Below are 17,469 nucleotides of genomic sequence, written 5' to 3'. Positions count from 1 at the left end.
GATTTATTTCTTCTAAGGAAGGCAATTTCCTGCTGGCTCATTCCAAAAAGCTGTCTATAGCTCAGTCGTATCTGCAAAAGGCTACTCTAACAAAGCCCATAAATAAATCAGCATTTCCTGTTACTGTAACACACAACCACTCCCTCACACTCCTTGAAACGTTTCCACCTGCATAAGTGGTTACAGCAGAGCTCTCCAAATCATTCTTTTTGACAACTGTTATTTTTATCAGCTGATTTTCTCTCGTTTAGGAACATCCTTCTATTTGTATAAAACTTCAGAGACTTCCTAGAATGACTGTAAGCAAGCAGACAAAGTAGATGTCAAGGCAGATAAGGAACAGCTGGAAGAACCTCGCTTAAAATAACATTTGTATTGTTGCCAAAATTCCTTTCTTTTTTTTTAAGGTAAGAGAACAGGAAAAAAAGGGCCTTATTTTCAGCTGTGAAGACAATTAGGCCTCTTTTGTTACAAGTTACTTCTTCTGTGTTTAAAATTCTCTCCTCTCTCTCCTAGAATACCTCATGTTAACATAATGTGCTGAGATCTTAAAAGAGTTCCTGCTGCCTCTTCCATGAGCCTCGAGAATGCTTTGTTTACTTCCTTTTAGGACTTCTGCATGCCATTTACCCTCAGCAATTCATCAGCCTTCTATTTCATGTGTTCTGGAAGGAAAAAAGCTCAAGGGAAGCTGCAAAATTTGCAAACAACAGTTAATGGAGTAGTATATCCTCAGCGCTACTCCATGTAAAGACACTAGTTCACGTTTCATATTAATGAAGTTCTCCACCCAGTTAATTAACCCATCCTCTCAGCTGGATAATTAGCGAAGGTGGATCACCACACCAACATGTTAGGAATGAGCTTGGGCATCTTACAGCACAGCATCTACCCTAGAAGGCAGAAACTCATAGTTCAGTAAGATCTGCACAAGCAACATGGCAATTAATGCAACTGTTTATCTCAAGAGAACCCCGAGATTGTGCAAGGTGCTACCAGCTCCGGGATCAGTTCCAGTTATGCTTCCTCAAGCAAATGGCACTCTTGCTTGAGTAAGACTTGATCGATTCAATATTTGCCAAGCAGTTTGAGGTTCTTAGATAAGAGACATTATGATAGCACAGCTTGTTTCTTTTTCAGTCATTATTACACAACTGCTGCCATCTGATCACCTGTCCCTTGTTTCCCATATAATGTCTTTCTAATGTATTGGCTATACTCAAAGAAATCTGACGTGAGGAAGTCAACTCAAAGATGTGGGTTTCACAGAAAGCTTCCTGAAGTTTCACCAAAAAATCAATAGCTTCACAGAAGCTATGGAAATCCAGAGCTGTGCTTCCACTGTGGGAGAGACACATACAACTAGCCATTTACCGAAGGAAAGGAAGCAGCCAACTACCAGCCAAATTGCTACCGTGACAATCGTAACACGCTATATTAGGATCTAGTTATACAAACAAAGAAAATATGAGCTATGTATGCATAAAATAAAGGATATAAGTTCTGTTACTCTATTCACTTAAAATCTATTACAATCTCATTTTTAAAGAAGGATTATTGTTATGTCAGCATGTTCCACATAGTAGAGGTTTCAATATAGTGTGAATGAAAGATGACCCCAAGCAGATTTCTGCCTTAGCAAAACCAAGAATTTACTACACCACTCATTTAGCTCTGTTGTACCGTAGCTTTGCTTTTGACAAAATCAAGACTGATGTATTCACTCTGTGACTGATTTACTGATTTTCCATCTGTGATCCTGTCTTCACTTCAGTGCTTCCAAAATTGTTTGTGTGAGTGCTATATGTACGCATGCATATAATAACATAACTGCAAGCAATACAGCACGCTCCTTTGCCAGTGTACTAGCAGGGTGTATTATTTCTAGTTTCTCTGTACTTTCAGAGAAATCAAATAATTTACTGTGGTTTTCCAAATGACAGCTCCATCACACATGGGCCAGAGTTCATGTTCTCTTCTTCTACTTTTCCACCACTTTCCATTACAGAGAATAGCATGGTATGAAACCAGACACCAAGCTACTATATCGGTAGAAGTAAATTATATCTCCATCGATACCAATGATTCCAACTTTCTCCCACTAATTTAGTAAGAAGTTCAAACAGAAATGCCACCATAGTGAGCACTCTGTGGATTCCCAGTAGTCTGCATTCCACGTGGATTTGCCTGTCGGTCCACGTATTCCAGCCCTCTCTAAAGTCATGCTCATATTCAGATGAGGTATGTGTGACATGCATCTATCATGAGAAGCAAGGGTGTAAATACTAAGGTAGTTGAGCATAATATATCCTGTCACGTCATAAGTGGCTATGGAGCTCCCAAATGGCAATTCTCCCTAATGACAGGAGAGCCCATGAAGTGAAAGGATCATCTTTCTTCTTAACACTTTTTACTTGTTCTTTAAGTGCCTTTTTTTTCAGCTTCTGGGCTGCTTCATCTATCAGACTTTTCCAGCACAGGCTATTGCCAGCAGTGTCTTCCCAGCTTGTGATGTCAATGTTACAGATACTCACTATGCATACTGTAGTTTGCCCCAGTCTCATAGTTTTATGACAGTGTGGTCAAATATATGCCAAGTCAATGCATATGTTGCTTTTCGGTTTTAGTCCCCTGTTTTGCCGTAGATGTTTGGTCAGTTAACAAACTACGGTAAGTGCTTTTCCAAGGCAGAGAACAGTCATCCAATGCAGCTGATTCCAGAAAGGAGAATCTGCAGTTGAACCTCCTGGGGCAGCCTATACACCCTGAGTCTTGATTATTGCCCTTTTTAGACTGATATTTATTTTATAGCTGTTATAAACTAACAGAAACATAGTGCAGAGATCCTGAAATTCATCTTCAATGGATGTGGTGAAAGCTATTTCACCATCCTAACGCAGCTTTCTTCCATGTAACTGTTAAATGATTGCTTTACTGCATGAAATGTGGAATACACTCCATCGGGTTTTGTGTGGAGGTGGCCTCTTTTAGCACTAGATGAAAAAGTCTGATGAAGAAGCAAAAAAAATTGCATGCCAAAGTGTGCTGGTACCTTTACCTATTTCAGTGCTACACTACATGCTATTCCATTGGCAATCCTGAAAAGATCAGATGAAATTAAAAAATGAGGAGGACAATCAAATTGCCTTTCAATAGCTGAAAAAGACCATTTCTGCTAACCAGGCTGAAACTTTTTGTGTTGTCTATGAAAACCATGAAAGGAGCTTCCTCTCCCCCTTTCCTGCAGTCACCTAATAATGCTACTTACATCCATTTCTATGACATGTGGGACAAAAGCCATCCAAAGATGATTTTTGTACCTTTACTAATGTCCCCCTGCATTCCTGATCCTGAAAAGCATTCTCTTGTGATGAAGTCACTCACAGGATGTCTCAGTGGCACTGCTGGCTTCATCTGCAGGTGCTAATTTAACTAGATGGTAGCCAGACACCAAATCAAAGGAATCATAATACTTTGCTGCTGACAAAGCAGCTAGTGTTGGTAGTGTGTGGAGAAGCATCTATCTTGAGCTATCTGTGAATTAGGTTTCCTTAATGAATGTACATTCTCAGGTTTCTACCAGGTCTCTTTGCAGTGGTAGTTGAGATGCTTCAGGCACTGAAAATCACTCAGTCAAGCCAGGCCTCAGCAAGTGGCTGAGTTTATCCCCCACCACAGCAGAACCCACTGTGGCACATTGTGTGGGCTAAGCACAACCAATTGCTGTGTTTGGTCATGTCTCTGGGGATCTTCCTCATTCCTAACAAACCCAACCTCCACACGGGAAAAACAGCTGCACTAATTACTTCCTTCCTTTGCCTCCTACAGATGTTTAGGTTGCAGCACTTCTGCTCACGGACTGGGCTGTCCTGGCCCCTGAGAAGCTCGGAGATGCCAGCTGCATTACTGACTGTTGCCAGTCTGATTTTTGCAAGCTCTCCCTCCTGCTGTGATAATAGCAGCTTCTTTCAATCAGACATACTTTTCATCAGATTTAGCAGAAGCCTTGGTTGGGTATTCGTGGATTCAAACATTTCCACAGTTTAGTAGAAACATTGTTTTTACGTATATAGGCATGATAACCCTGGTTTCAGCAGGGAAAATTTATCTGTGCCCAAAAGAGCATGACCCATGTATAAGTAGGGCCACAAGAACAGTGTCCTTCAGATCATTTCATCTTCATACATTTCTTCATCATACATATATCCACCAGAGAACTCTGAATACTTTCCAGGAATAAGACTGTGCACATGATTTCCTGTTCCCTACTTGAAGCACTTTTCCAAAAAAACAGAATTTCAGATATTAATCAACAYAGTATGGGTGTTCTCAGTGAATAGTGATTGGAAATTCAGCAAAGGCTTATTATTTGACAGATAACCCAGGCTTCCCGCACTTCACTTTCAGTACTGATTAATACTGTACTTTTTCTTTTCTTTATATCTCCAGATGTTTAACAATAGGATTTTTTCGGATTTGAAAAAAATAGGTCCATTTGAAAACACAGAGCATTAAACTGTACATGCAAAATTATTTTTATATGCAGAATTTTAGTCAAGAGACTAGGATAGTCTATCAGTGAAAGGCACAGTCACGGAATCACAGAAYGACAGAATGATGGAAGGGACCTCTGGAGATCATCTAGTCCAACTGCCCTGCTCAAGTAAGGTCACCTAAAGCATGTTGTCCAGGACCAACTCCAGAGGGCTTTTGAATATCTCCATGGATAGAGACTCCACAACCTCTCTGGGCAACCTATTCTAGTGCTCAGTTGCACTTACATGAAAGAAGTTTTTCCTCATGTTCAGATGGACCTTCCTGTATTTCAGTTTGTGCCCGTTGCCTCTTGTCCTGTCACTTGGCACAACTGAAAAGAGTCTGGCCTTATCCTCTTGACACCCTCCCTGCCTTCAGGTATTTATAGACGTTGATGAGATCCCCTCTCAGTCTTCTCTTCTCCAGGCTGAATAATTCTGGCTCTCTCAGCCTTTCCTCATACGACAGAAGGTCCAGTCATCTTATCCTGTTTTGCCTTCCCAAGTAGAATAAATATGAGAGAAAGAAATTTGACTGAGAGTTAACTGGCTGAGGATTAAGATTCATCTTGCCTATTTCTAGGTAACTGCAATACAGCTGAATACATCTGACAGCTATTGGGCACTGCTGGAGTCTCATCCTAAGTCAGACACTAACACAGAACAAATGTTTCCCATTTCAAAAATCTTTATTCATCACTACAGATTTTCAGGGAAATCTTGGAGTCAATCTCAATGTAGATGTTTCACATTTTGGATGTCAAAGGTAGGTCAGACAAATCTTATTTCAAAGCTAGGAAGTGACCTCCTTTGACTTTAAGAGGTTCTTTGTTTAAAGGGGGGGCACTAGAGAGTGCATCATTTGCACAGTGTGCTGCATTTTAGGTATCCTCACACCACTCTTTTGAGGGAGGCTCAGAATCACTTCTGCAGCTGAGTGGAATTACTGCTGCTGCTGTAAGCACCACAGAGCCCAGGGTGACTCAGGAGATGTTGTTGCCTCCTGGACAAACAGAAATGCCTGCTGCTGGGCCTAGAACTGGTGTTGCTGGAGGTGCTGCCCCTGGACAGCAGGCACTTGCCCCTGGAGAAGCAGCATCCCAGTGCCCCTGCTCCTGCACCAGCCTCAGAGGCCTGGCTCATGACTCCACACACCCCCTTGCATCTAGACTTAGCAGCAGCAGGTGCTGCTGCTTCTTATGACAAACCTGGCCTGTGTGAGGGGTAATGGCTGCAGTCTTCCCTGCGTTTTGAACAATTCACCAGCCCATCCAGAAGACGGGCTTTCTCCATGCAGGGTAGCAGCCTCCCACTCTTCCCACAATCTCAGGATCTGCTTTCAGCTTTCAAAACTCAGCAGAAGCTGGAGTTCCTGTTTCRCATAGGGATGAGACTTTAATCTGCTCCTCTCCTGCTGAACTTTTCTCATGGCTGCGTAAACTGCAAAACCGAGGAGCCCTTGYCTGGCAGGGGAGAGATACCACTGACCGAGCTATGAGGTATCTTCCGCTCTTKAAGACATGGCTCATGCTATGAGTTCAGAACTATATATCCAAAACTCCCCCTCCCTKTCCCCACATTAACTGTTGTATGAGAGCAGTTGCAGTCCTCAAATGTTTTAATATAAGCCGTGATGCCTGGAATGCCAGAGYTGGATCTACCTGCTACTGTAGCACAGGACAAAGTATCGGTCAAGACCTGAACAACCTGGATTTTTCATGCAGATAAAAAACAGCATGTTGACATAAAACATGTTCGGTTGCTACAATATGCTATATGTTTCTAACAGCTGATTCACCTTAGTAGGCAGAGACTCTCATATTTAAGTCTTCATATGTTTCGGTGATGAAACATTCACATTTCAGAGAGAAAGACTGAGCAGGAGATAAAAGCATGCATGTGTCCTTCACACAAAGCATGATACGCTGCAATAACTAAGCTATGATCATGCATGTACATAGGATAGAGTGCTAAGTTCTGATCACCGAAGAAAAAACTGACTTGCCTGTGTCCAATGCAAGATCAACAGGTCTGTCTATCACCAATGGATTTTCATTAATTTTTGAAACTTTTGCAATTCTGAAATGTGAAAAATAATCTTTCTGTGAGACACAGCTGCAACTTAGTGATCTAGAAGAAAATCACAATTCCACGTGCATAAGATGCTTCTTACGGTCCACTTCTGTCTGCCTCCTCTAGATTTCACCACTCCTAATTTAAATCTTTAATCTAAGCCCACTCCAGAGCAGATAATGGAAAAACAAACACATCACTATGTGGGATTAAGAAATGGAGGTAAGACTTTGCCTGTCATATGTATAATTATCATAGGTAATTATAACACAGGAGTTCAAATCTCTTTGCTTTCTCTCTTCATGACTTTAGGTTTCTTMCCTCTTTTAAGTAGGAGGCATTATACTAACAACCTATGGATTCATTGGTTTTTWGCCTGTTTTTACTGTCTGCAAAACTCTTGATCTAATGTATGGTCCAAAGCTTCAATATCTCCACTGTCTGGAGATACTGGATATTGTAAGCTAAATATTTACAAGGCAAAAAGATTCCAAACTGACAGAACATTTCCTGAGGAAACACAGCAAAATCTTTTAACACTACTGAGAATTTTAAAATACAGATCTTAGTATTGGACAAATATGAAGGCTAAACTGCACGAAGCATATGTGAAGAAGTAAAAATACTGGGAATGTAAATGAGAATTTATTTTAATTTCTTGATGCCTACTAGGACTACCCACATGTATACCAGCTCACCTTCTTGCCAATTTACAGCATTATTTCAAGTTCCAAACAAAACTCCTATTTCAGCTTAATTTTGCTCACTATAACTCATCCGTATGGATTACGAACCAAATCTTCATAGAATTGTCTAGCTCGGAATCAGACACTTCTTGGGTCAACATTGTTATATATGAGTTATATCTCGTTTAACCTTCTCTAATTCGAACATGAAACAATGCCTGTATTTACTGCACAGATARCAAAGAATCTAGCTGAATGAGAACCCTCTAAATCAGTAATTTCTAACAAAAATAAACTTATGACTTATCTTCTTCAAACACAAGAAACAGCGCTTGCTTCACTCATTTCATGGAATCCTGTGTTAMAGGTCTCTTCCAATGGAGCATAGAAGTGATGGAAATCAGGGATCGGCAATCCAGGATCTTTAACAGCCTTATACAAACTGCTAAACTAGGGACTATGTTACAGGAGCTGTATACAACACTGTTAATTCCAATCGATTCAGTTAGAAAAAGCACTGTGGAATGGAAAAGCCACCGATGGTTTTTCCTTACAAAGAAGGGARGGATTACAACAGTAGATATTTGTGTTGTACACAATAAAACATAAAAGAAAAATACAGGAAGTAATTCTGAAAATCACAAATGTGAATGGAATAAAATTATCCAAACAATAAACTTAAGGGTGTTTCCCTTGTAACACTTGAACTGCTGCCATGATTATCTGTCTATGCAAACTGCTGGTTAGCAGCCAGTCTATCTGAGCCTTCTTCCCTTTCAGCAACCAAAACCCTTAGCCCTTTTTGGTTCAAAATTCTCTTATCGTAATACCTTAAAATCGCCACTGTCTGGCTCAATACTTTCTTCATATCTTCTTCCTGGTCCAGCATGTCGCAGAGGATAGGTTTCAAAGTTTTGGTCCTGATGACAGAAAGGAATGATAAATGATAATATTCGAACTATATAAGTTTTTCTAGGGTAAATTATTAATTCCTACTTATAGTAACTCACGTTGAAGCCGCAAATAGAACRGGGTAACACCCCATTGTGTTCCTATTCTTATAATAATGAACAAACCAGCCAGTGGTTCAGTACACACTGATATTACTGGGTATCGTGGTACAAAATCTGTACAAGTGGTACCATGTCAACAAAGCAATGAAGGAAGAAGTATTTTYGTTGTGAGACACTAAAAAAACCCAAGTGCCTTTATATTTATTCTATGAATAAAGGTTTRCTGTCTTCTTTAAATGTGATCTTTTGTCTACTTGTTTCCTCTCTCAGGAGTAATTAAATTTAGGTGGAAAAGACTAGAATCTCTGCTCCACRAAACATGTTGCAATTGCAAAGAAAATATATCTAATATTTCTGCTTTTTTCCTCTCTCAGGAATAATTAAATTTAGGTGGAAAAAACTAGAATCKCTGCTCCACAAAACATGCTGCAATTGCAAAGGAAATACATCTAATATTTCAAATTTATCAGGAAAYAGAAGTTCAAAAGTATTTTCAAAATGTAGGATGAAATGCTTCATAGGAAAATATCATTGCAGGACAGTTTCTATGAAAAAYGTCAAAAGCTTTCATCTTTTTCAGAATACTTCCTGAAATGACGTGTCATCGAATCAAAGAACACAGAGAATCATGTATGCCATGCTAAAGTTAAATGCAAAWCTTGAAATGAATCAGAGAATGCAAAGTAAAATGTAAAATTCAGAACAAAATGGAAATATGGATATAAAATTAAATATAGTCCTTAGCCTACCCTTAGACCTTCTCCAATAACAAAATATCAAGTTGATCCATCAATCAAAATATACCAAAATGTCATCAATATTGATACAGAAGTATTCAATTTTTAACAAAAATAACATATAATTATGGAAGAAAAAAAAGTCTGCTAAAAATGAACCCAGCCAATTTTTTCTAARGAAACGTGAAGTATGCAAAACATTTTTTTTAAGTCCTGGTCTAGATTTAATCTGACAACTTGCTCCCCTGTTATCTTCAAGTTGTCTCCCTTCCCTGTTCATTTTTTGCGCTTTCTCTTTTTTTTCTGTCCCCTTTGCCAGGCTGACTGCTCTCATTTCACCTAAAAGCTGAGATTTTTGGCTTCGGTGTAGCCAGGAGACCTTTTGCCACAGATCTCGAGGAAGAGAGCATTTCAACTTAAGTTCCTTCAGGCAGAGACATTGTCTAGTCCCACCTGACTGTAAGTATGTACAGTAGCTGACGTACAAATTTGAAGCTTCTCAAAGTAGAATTTTGTTTTCTGTCAAATATATCTTAAATATAACTTAAAACAAACTTTTAAAGCTATTTTCTTACCGGTAGTGCTTTGGTTCTTGGTGCTGTCCTGGCCTTTCCTGCGTTTCTAAAACGTTTTTTCTCTGGTACCTCCACTGGCAGCAATTCCCGAGACATGTTTGCAGGATTTACTCCTGTAGGAGTCAACGACAAGTTATTTTATAAAATGACCCGGGGCCCCACCCATCTCCGMGCTGTAAGTAGAGGAATCTCCTCCCATTGCCGAAGAAGGCTGAGTGCGGAGGATGGCTGCTCTGGGGAAGCCTTCGTTTGTAGCTGTTCTGGGGAAGCGTGCTCATGACAGGGCCCATCTGCTCCTACCAGAGTGGGACGCCTTCCTCATGCCGGGTCCTGAAGGCTATGCCACCCCACATGCTGCTTCCYTGCAGCCAATGTTCCTCGTGGTGAACGATAATCCACGTCACTCTGCAGAGCAGAAGAGGAGAAACACGAAGGGCACAGCTATCTGGACCTACGCGTTCTAGACCAGAGCTTTCCCACCTACCATACATGGATGCATCAAGTCACAGGCAGGTCCCATGTAGCTGCGTGAGGAAGCTGAGCCGTGGAAAAGTGCCTGTGTGTAAATGACACCCATGACCCACCTGCGCGCAGGCCCTTACCCTTCCACATTGGTGAAAACCTCCATACAGTCAGTGACACCTAAACGTCACTGCCTGCAAAGAGGCATTGATCTCCACCACAAGATAACCTTCCCCCTGGCGGAGTGCCATCTACACAAGCTGACTGATAACTGCGTGGACCAGTAGCTCCCAGCTCCTCAGGGGCTGGCTCAGTACAGGCAGCAACAGCTAAAGCATGAGGAGGTAAGGCCRTAGGGATGAGCCTTAGGCTTGTAAAGACGAGCAGTAGGTAGGGTAGTAAGTAAGCGACATGGACTAAGAATCTCAGATTGTGTGTGACCGATAGGATGACAGGGGAGATAGAGKTGAACAGTTGCAGGGGTTACTAGAGAGCTGTGAGGTAAGTGACCATGACTACGAGCATTACTCAGGGCTACTACTGCATCTGAAAGCGCCTTATAMTAGACAAAAAGGCAAGTGCAGATTGTGCAGAACAGATAAGAATTACATTTTTATACATTTTTCCAGAAAAAAGTCAATTGAACCTTGTGGAGCAATTGTAGGAAGCTTATATCAAGTGAAATAAATTAACTGAATACAGTATCTAGTGTTTCAGCTTCATTTCACAGAGATTTTGTTCGACTAAAGAGTGTGAACAAAGAAAATCAGCATCTCTGTGCACACAGTGGAAATTACTATCTTCAAACACAAAAAGCAAATGAATAAAAAACTAGCAGCTCTGGTAACAGTAGACTGTGTCATAGCATCTGCATTTCCAGCATGAGAAGTAGTTCTGCCCACAGTTGAACTGCAAGAGCATCTTTTGGCCCCAGGTCATGAATGCTCTGAGCTATATCCTTGAGCACTCTTCTTACTGCTGAATTTGGAGAACAATCATCTATTTCTTTTAGCCTTCTCAGAAAAGAAGACCTGCCCGACCCTTGAAGACCTGCCATTGGGTACTGAAAATACCAGTACAGCTGTTATTCGGCCTGGCCAGCTTTCCCGAGGCTYGTTAGTCCAGAGAAACATTAACGGAAATGATGATGTTCATTCAGAAACCCCTCTACAGGTGATGCGTCTTAAGAAAGTTGAAAATTCCTATCCTCAAGGAAAATGGAGAAGCATATGCAGATTCTGTGCAGAGATTTCCRTGTCTTCAGACTGAATTCCCCAGTTATATACACACTCAACCATTYGAAAGGATTTATGTGGCCTTTAGCTAAGCCTAGGTTATTCTGCTCCCACCTGACTGTTTTTGCAAGAAACATCATACAAAAGAAAACTCTGAGACTGTCATTAACCATTGAAATAATGTGATCTAATTTAAAATCTGAATGTACARACCTGCAGGGTCTCAATTTATAGAATAAAAAGTGGAGTCTCCAAGTGCTATTATTTTATTTCTTTACACTTCATATTTCAGTAATTTAAAGATAGATGAAGCAAAATAATCTATTRTTTCCTTTACAGTCAGCTGTTTCCTTTACAGTTGCCCTGACAGCAAACAGCACATTACTTTGTTCCCTTAGTGCTTACAGTCTCTTTAATACTTTTAAGCTTCTTAATCACATTTACTACATAGCTCAGAGAAGAATTAATCACTTGGCAGAGGTCTCTGTATGAACTTGTGACTGCACAGGTATGCTGCGGAGAAATGGAACTCCGTGAGGAACTTCTTATGTTTTTAATAAGTTCAAATGTGTCTTTAATTTCTTTTTACATCTTTTGGGGCTTGACCAGAGCTGCTGATAGCCTGTATCCCTCTTAAATGCCTTGCTTGCTTAGCCTTTGAATAGACCAGGAGAAACGAGCCTGGGGCTATTCTGGCAAACTAGAAGTACAGCCTGGATTGGCTGTGACCATCTCACTGTGCGTAGGTATTTAGATACTGCTGAACAAWACACATTTGGAGAGCAGAGTCAGATCAGCACGCTGGCTTTTCCCACAGGAGTAGCAATGTCTTAGTCCATCAGTTGTGAGGTTAGTGAAGGAAGGGAATTTGGAGTAGCAGAGGAGACAGGAGCGCTGATGCTGTCTGTTGTCTTCACTCTTGTTAAAGGCAAGCAGGAGTTTTCTGGGAACAAGCCTTTAACCAAAGACTTGAAAAAATACTATAGCATATTCCTGTGAGGATATGATGATCACACTGAGGAAAGTGTGAAGCTGTGTATTCATTACATAGATACATGTAAATTTGTATGAATTACKCATATAACTGGCACACAATTCTGATACTGAGAGGTATCGCTTTCCCAGTAAAGAAGCTGACAGCATTAATGATGATGAAGGCAGTCTGAGCGGTGCGATGCTTCCTCTGTTTTCCCCAAATCAGGTGTGAGTTACATGCCACCAACTCACGTATCAGTATTCACAAGGGACCAGAATTTAAGAAAAACCAGAGCAAATATTCATAATAAGGCTCTGCTAAGGATTTTTTAAAGATCTTTAAAAAGACATTAATCCTTAAGGAATCCTAAAACATTTTCATTCCATTTTTGTGCATTCCTTCTCCCACAGAGCCTGGTCTGTATGAGGTATCATATCATTCGTTAACTCTCAAAAATAAACTAGGTTTACATTTACAAAGTATACAACAAATCAAAACAACTACAGGTCAAGGAGTTTTGAACATGACTCGGTTCCAAGACTGGTTGGAATAATCTGGTTGCCAACTAGCTGAGCAGCAGCAGGAATTGCGAAAGTAAAGAAACAACTATTAATTGCTTAAGATTTAGATGTGCACACTTCTATATGTAGAAACACGTAGCTGCTTACCTGATAGTTATCAGCCTCTAAGGATACCCTATCACCTCACTAGAGGAAAAGAAATAGGAGGGGAGAAAAATTTCATTTACAGCTAATTTAGAGGTTATTAGCTGAAAGAGAGGAACATGCAGTCAGCAGCAACTGGCAGCAGAGGTGCTACTTCTGGGTGCAGATGACTCTCTTCCCAGTGCATAAGGACCAGTCATCAGAAGTCATCAGAAAGTTGATTTGGGAGATTTAACCAAAAGAGCAAAAAGCCAGGAGTTGGACAGCACTCAGAATGTGTATGTTAGGAACCTGTGTGGCACAAAGTGAATTACAATCAGAATATCAGCAGGATTTAATGTCATAATGTTTTCTGAATTAAGGGTTTTGCTTGTTATTCATTTTAAGGGAACAGCTTACCAAAACTGCTTTGAAGAAAGCAGAGGAGGGAGACACCTCTATCTTGTTTTAAATATTCATCTCCATTCTCTTTCTATTTCTAATTTCCTCTTCATTTTCTTCTTTGTATTTCTTTGCAGATTTCTTTCTGACTTCTTGAATTCCTAAAATACCTATCCTCTTCCTTTATCCATCTCAATACCACATAGTTGTAATTCTCTTTTCATTTTCTTTCAAAGATTACATAACAATTTTTCTTTCTTCCAGTTATCCCCCCCTTGCCTTTTAACCTGTTTTCTTTATCTTTTCCCTTTTCTCTCATGTCTCTTCCACACTGCAATATTACCTCCAGAAGTTTCAAGTATGAACAATATGAATTCGGTTGTATTTGAAATCAGCATGAAAAGCTACAAACATTAGAGTACCTAGGATCATGTCACAAGTTCCAGGTGAGACACCCTAGTGTGGAGAACAGGTGATAGAACAAAAATAAGCAATCGAAGAGAGCAGAAAAGGAACCAAAGAGCCTCAGGAACCAAGGGGAAATAAACTGGAGACATAAGAAGATAACCCAGAGTTTTGATATGAAGAGCCGGAGGGATGGGAGAGCTTTGGGGAGGTGCTTCATGAATTCAGAGGGTGCACTATGTTTTGGTAGGAATCCTGCAAGAGAGGGGCATTCAGGATGAGCTCGAAGGTACAAATGTTCAATGTACAAATGAGGCCCCAATGATCTCCTCTGAGGCTTATCACTCTAAGAGCGCGATGAGATATTGTACTTACACAGCTGAACTTTAAATTGGAGGGTGTTTGGCATAGGGTTTCTCAGAAGGGAATCTTGCTCTATCATCCATATTTTCTCACATTCTCTGTGGCAGACAGGGTTCCTGTCATTCACATGAAACAACCAGTAGTCTCAGAAATGAATAGCTCACTTCACCCAGACTGCAATAATTCTTTGTTTGATCACTTTTTGCACTATGGAAGAACTAAACTAATATAAAATGGTGCTGCCCATCACAGCAGACAAACTAATACTGTGGCTAAAGTACCCTGAGAATGCCCTTAGTTTCTGCTTCATCAGCAGCATCACACATGACTATGCATGCCTTGCAAGTGGGTTTAAAAATTCCCACAGCTGCTCCTCTTCGATTACATCCAGTGCTCCTTCAGTTCAGTACTCCTCTTCTTGTGGGCTGACTCACTACTCTGAGCTGCCCAGTTCTTGCTGCCTCTTTGTGATAATCATAAGGGCTGGGGCAAAGATACAATTGCATAGTAATCCCTTTACTTACCTACAGATAATGAATAGGTAAGAATAAAAAACAGAAAAAAATGCAAAACATAGTCATTAGAATTAAGGAGGTCACTATGTTAATGTTCATAGTTACTAACAGCAAGAGTTTTGTCTTTTAAAATAGTTAAGAAAAATCATGTTGCTCCTATTGAGGCTAATATTTGCAATACAGTATGAACCTGGATTTTTATAGTACTACTTCTACTCGTTTGCTTCCTGCCTTGAAGGGATAATTCCATGAAATTACTCCTATTTCCTGTAAAAACAGACACTCCCAATCTGCAAAACCAAAAGGACTTTTAAAAGCTCACATCTGTAGCTGTCACCTACATTCCTTCAATGTTTTAGTACAGCCCAGAGGCTGAGCACAGCCAGTGAGCAGCTGGACCAGAACAAAAAAACACCAGAAGACAACATCAAACAAAGCCTCCACGCTAGCTTGCAAGCAGAACTGAAATTCAGGGTATTCTGTAAGAGGTCTGTGAAATTAATTAACAAAATTTAAAGACACAAACCAAACTGAGGCCAATAAATTAACAAACTCCCTAAGTCATAAAAAACCCCACCTCTGCTAAATGTGGAGCAGGAATGTTATTTAGATGGGATTCAGAAGAACAGGCCATCACTGAGAAACTGTCACCCAGAGCAACCTCTACAATACCTCAGAGACGAGGAAACAAATTCCCCTGAATCTCTATTTTACCCCTTTCCCCACCGAGAAAGAAAGCCTAGAGGTGGCAGGCTGCTAGGTGAGGGTGTCTTGTCACACCATTTCGGATGCTGGTTCAGGTCAGCATGCCTTTGTCTGCTGGGATGCGGCACACAAGCTGAAGGGCAGCTGAGCACATGCCACAGACAGCAGCTGGGTGCACTGGGACAGTGCAATGGGGCTTTACTGTGTTTGGCAGGATGGGATCCACGTCATCCCCCTAACTCAGTATCATTGTCTATGGGATCTCTGGGTGAAGGCCCCCAGTGCCCAAGGAGGTGGACTGCTAGATAGAGGACCAAACCAGGCCTTATTTGGGGGTCTACAAAAATGTAGGACAAGCAGGTATTTTCTAGTGTCACATTGAGAACCTCATTGTATGACTCAGGTGGCTGCAAGTCAGGTGAGGGAGCAGGCTGCAGACATGTATCTGCAAGAAGAAAGTCATGGGATGTTTGAGGATTACAAGAAGAGGATTGACAGGTAGATCCAGTTCTTGTTCAAGAGCTTCAGCCATACCAGAAACACCGCTAGGAGCTAGCTTGTGGATCTGACCAGATTGTCTTGAGGTGGGAATGGCACCTGAGGGACTGGTACAGCAAAGCAGAGGACACCCTAACGCCATGCTCAGAATAAAATAAAATAAAATAAAATAAAATAACCAGCAAGGGGGGAGTTAGTTAAGGACAAGAATGGAAAAAGAGAGGCAGACCTCTTCAAACTTGGCCTCATTAAAGGCCTTGGAAGGCGCAGAAAGGAAGTCCATTTGCAGCTCTTGAAGATGTCTGAAACCACAGCTGGAAGATGACCAGAGGAGAGGCCGAAAGGGACTGTGTGATTCAGCAGCAGAGATCACAAAGAGAGGAGTGCTTGGTGCACACRGTCAAGTAAACAGTCGTTTTAGTGCACGGGAGATTTAACCCAGAGCTGCAAATTGCATGGGAGTGTGAGAGCCTGGAAAAAACAGCTGGGAGAAGGACACATTATTATCTCTAAGGAAGATGAAGGCACTGAAGATGAGCATGGGAGTCTGAAGAAGATGAGGGCTCCAAGTCATAGAGGAATGCTAGAAGGAAAAGAAAAAGGAGGTGATAGAGAGAAGGGAATTTTTTTTTTTTTTTTTTTTTTTTTTTTTTTTTCACATTTGTTTTAAGATTCTGTTTAAGGAGTTATTTTCTGTTTTTGCTATAACTGCATAATTCATAATGTACCACTTACAGCTCTGTCTGCACTAATACACATTACTTCAACATAGGTTATTGAGTTTCATTCAAATTTGAAGTAATTAAGGGCAGATGATACTGACTGAAACATTTTATCTTTTTTTTAGATCAACATCTCCATTGTAATGAAACATTTTACAGATTATTTGCATTATTAAAATCCTTCATAAATGAAGGCTTTTACTATTTTTATGTTCATTATACTAACAGGAACTACTACTAAACTTGTTGAAATTAATGGGACCTAGATGCCAAGCTGGATCCACTTAATGCCATGAGTCCTTACTGAAAAGCACAACTTCAGGTTAGGGACTTACATGTGCACCATAAGAGCTGATCTTGCCTCACAACAGTTTGGAAAAGTCACTTCCAGGGGATTTTCCAAACTGAAATAAAATGTGTAAATTTGAAAGTATAGAAAAACATGTAATTTCCACATGAACTCTCTTTTCTATAACTTCTATGTATTCCATGTTTTCCATGTTACTTGCACTAAATTTCATGCTAATATGAAATATAAAATAAAACACGTTTTTCTCTATTTCTTTAAAACTGTCCAGATTTATTACGTATTTTTCTGTTTGCACTAAGTTTAGAATAAATAAAACACCTACAGCTTATTTATCTACTTTACCGGTAATTTTTACCAGTATAGTAAATTTTAAAAGAATTTGCATTGCTGTCCTCCATTCATGCATTTAAAAGCTGTCAATATGTCTCATATTTCCTAGCAACTCTTCATTTAGTGTATATACATATATACACACACATACATATATACACATATACACACACGCACACATATAACATGTCTAACAGTGAAAATCAAATTAAATAAGCACCTATGAGGCTAATCATTATTTTATTTAATTGGTTTATCTTGGCTTGCAGCTTGGTAGAGAGGA

General features: G+C 40.2%; 1 protein-coding gene across 1 annotated transcript in view; it reads right to left on the bottom strand.

Annotated features, from left to right (window-relative positions):
- The window catches only part of LOC146598736 (cytosolic phospholipase A2 epsilon-like), a 37,647-nt gene extending 27,932 nt beyond the window's left edge, over positions 1-9,715 (bottom strand). Inside the window, exons 1-2 of the mRNA XM_085299890.1 lie at positions 9,620-9,715; positions 8,125-8,214 (exon numbers count right to left, since the gene is read on the bottom strand). Of these exons, the coding sequence (XP_085156016.1) occupies positions 8,125-8,214; positions 9,620-9,715 (186 nt within the window). The remainder of the gene's footprint in view (positions 1-8,124; positions 8,215-9,619) is intronic.
- Positions 9,716-17,469: the final 7,754 nt, after the last annotated feature.

Source organism: Rhea americana, unplaced genomic scaffold (assembly GCF_003343005.1).
Source record: "Rhea americana isolate MKP2758 unplaced genomic scaffold, rheAme1 scaffold_155, whole genome shotgun sequence".
Taxonomy (NCBI): Eukaryota; Metazoa; Chordata; class Aves; order Rheiformes; family Rheidae; genus Rhea; species Rhea americana.
Note: the sequence above shows the minus strand (reverse complement) of the source record. Positions and strands in the feature narration are given on the sequence as shown.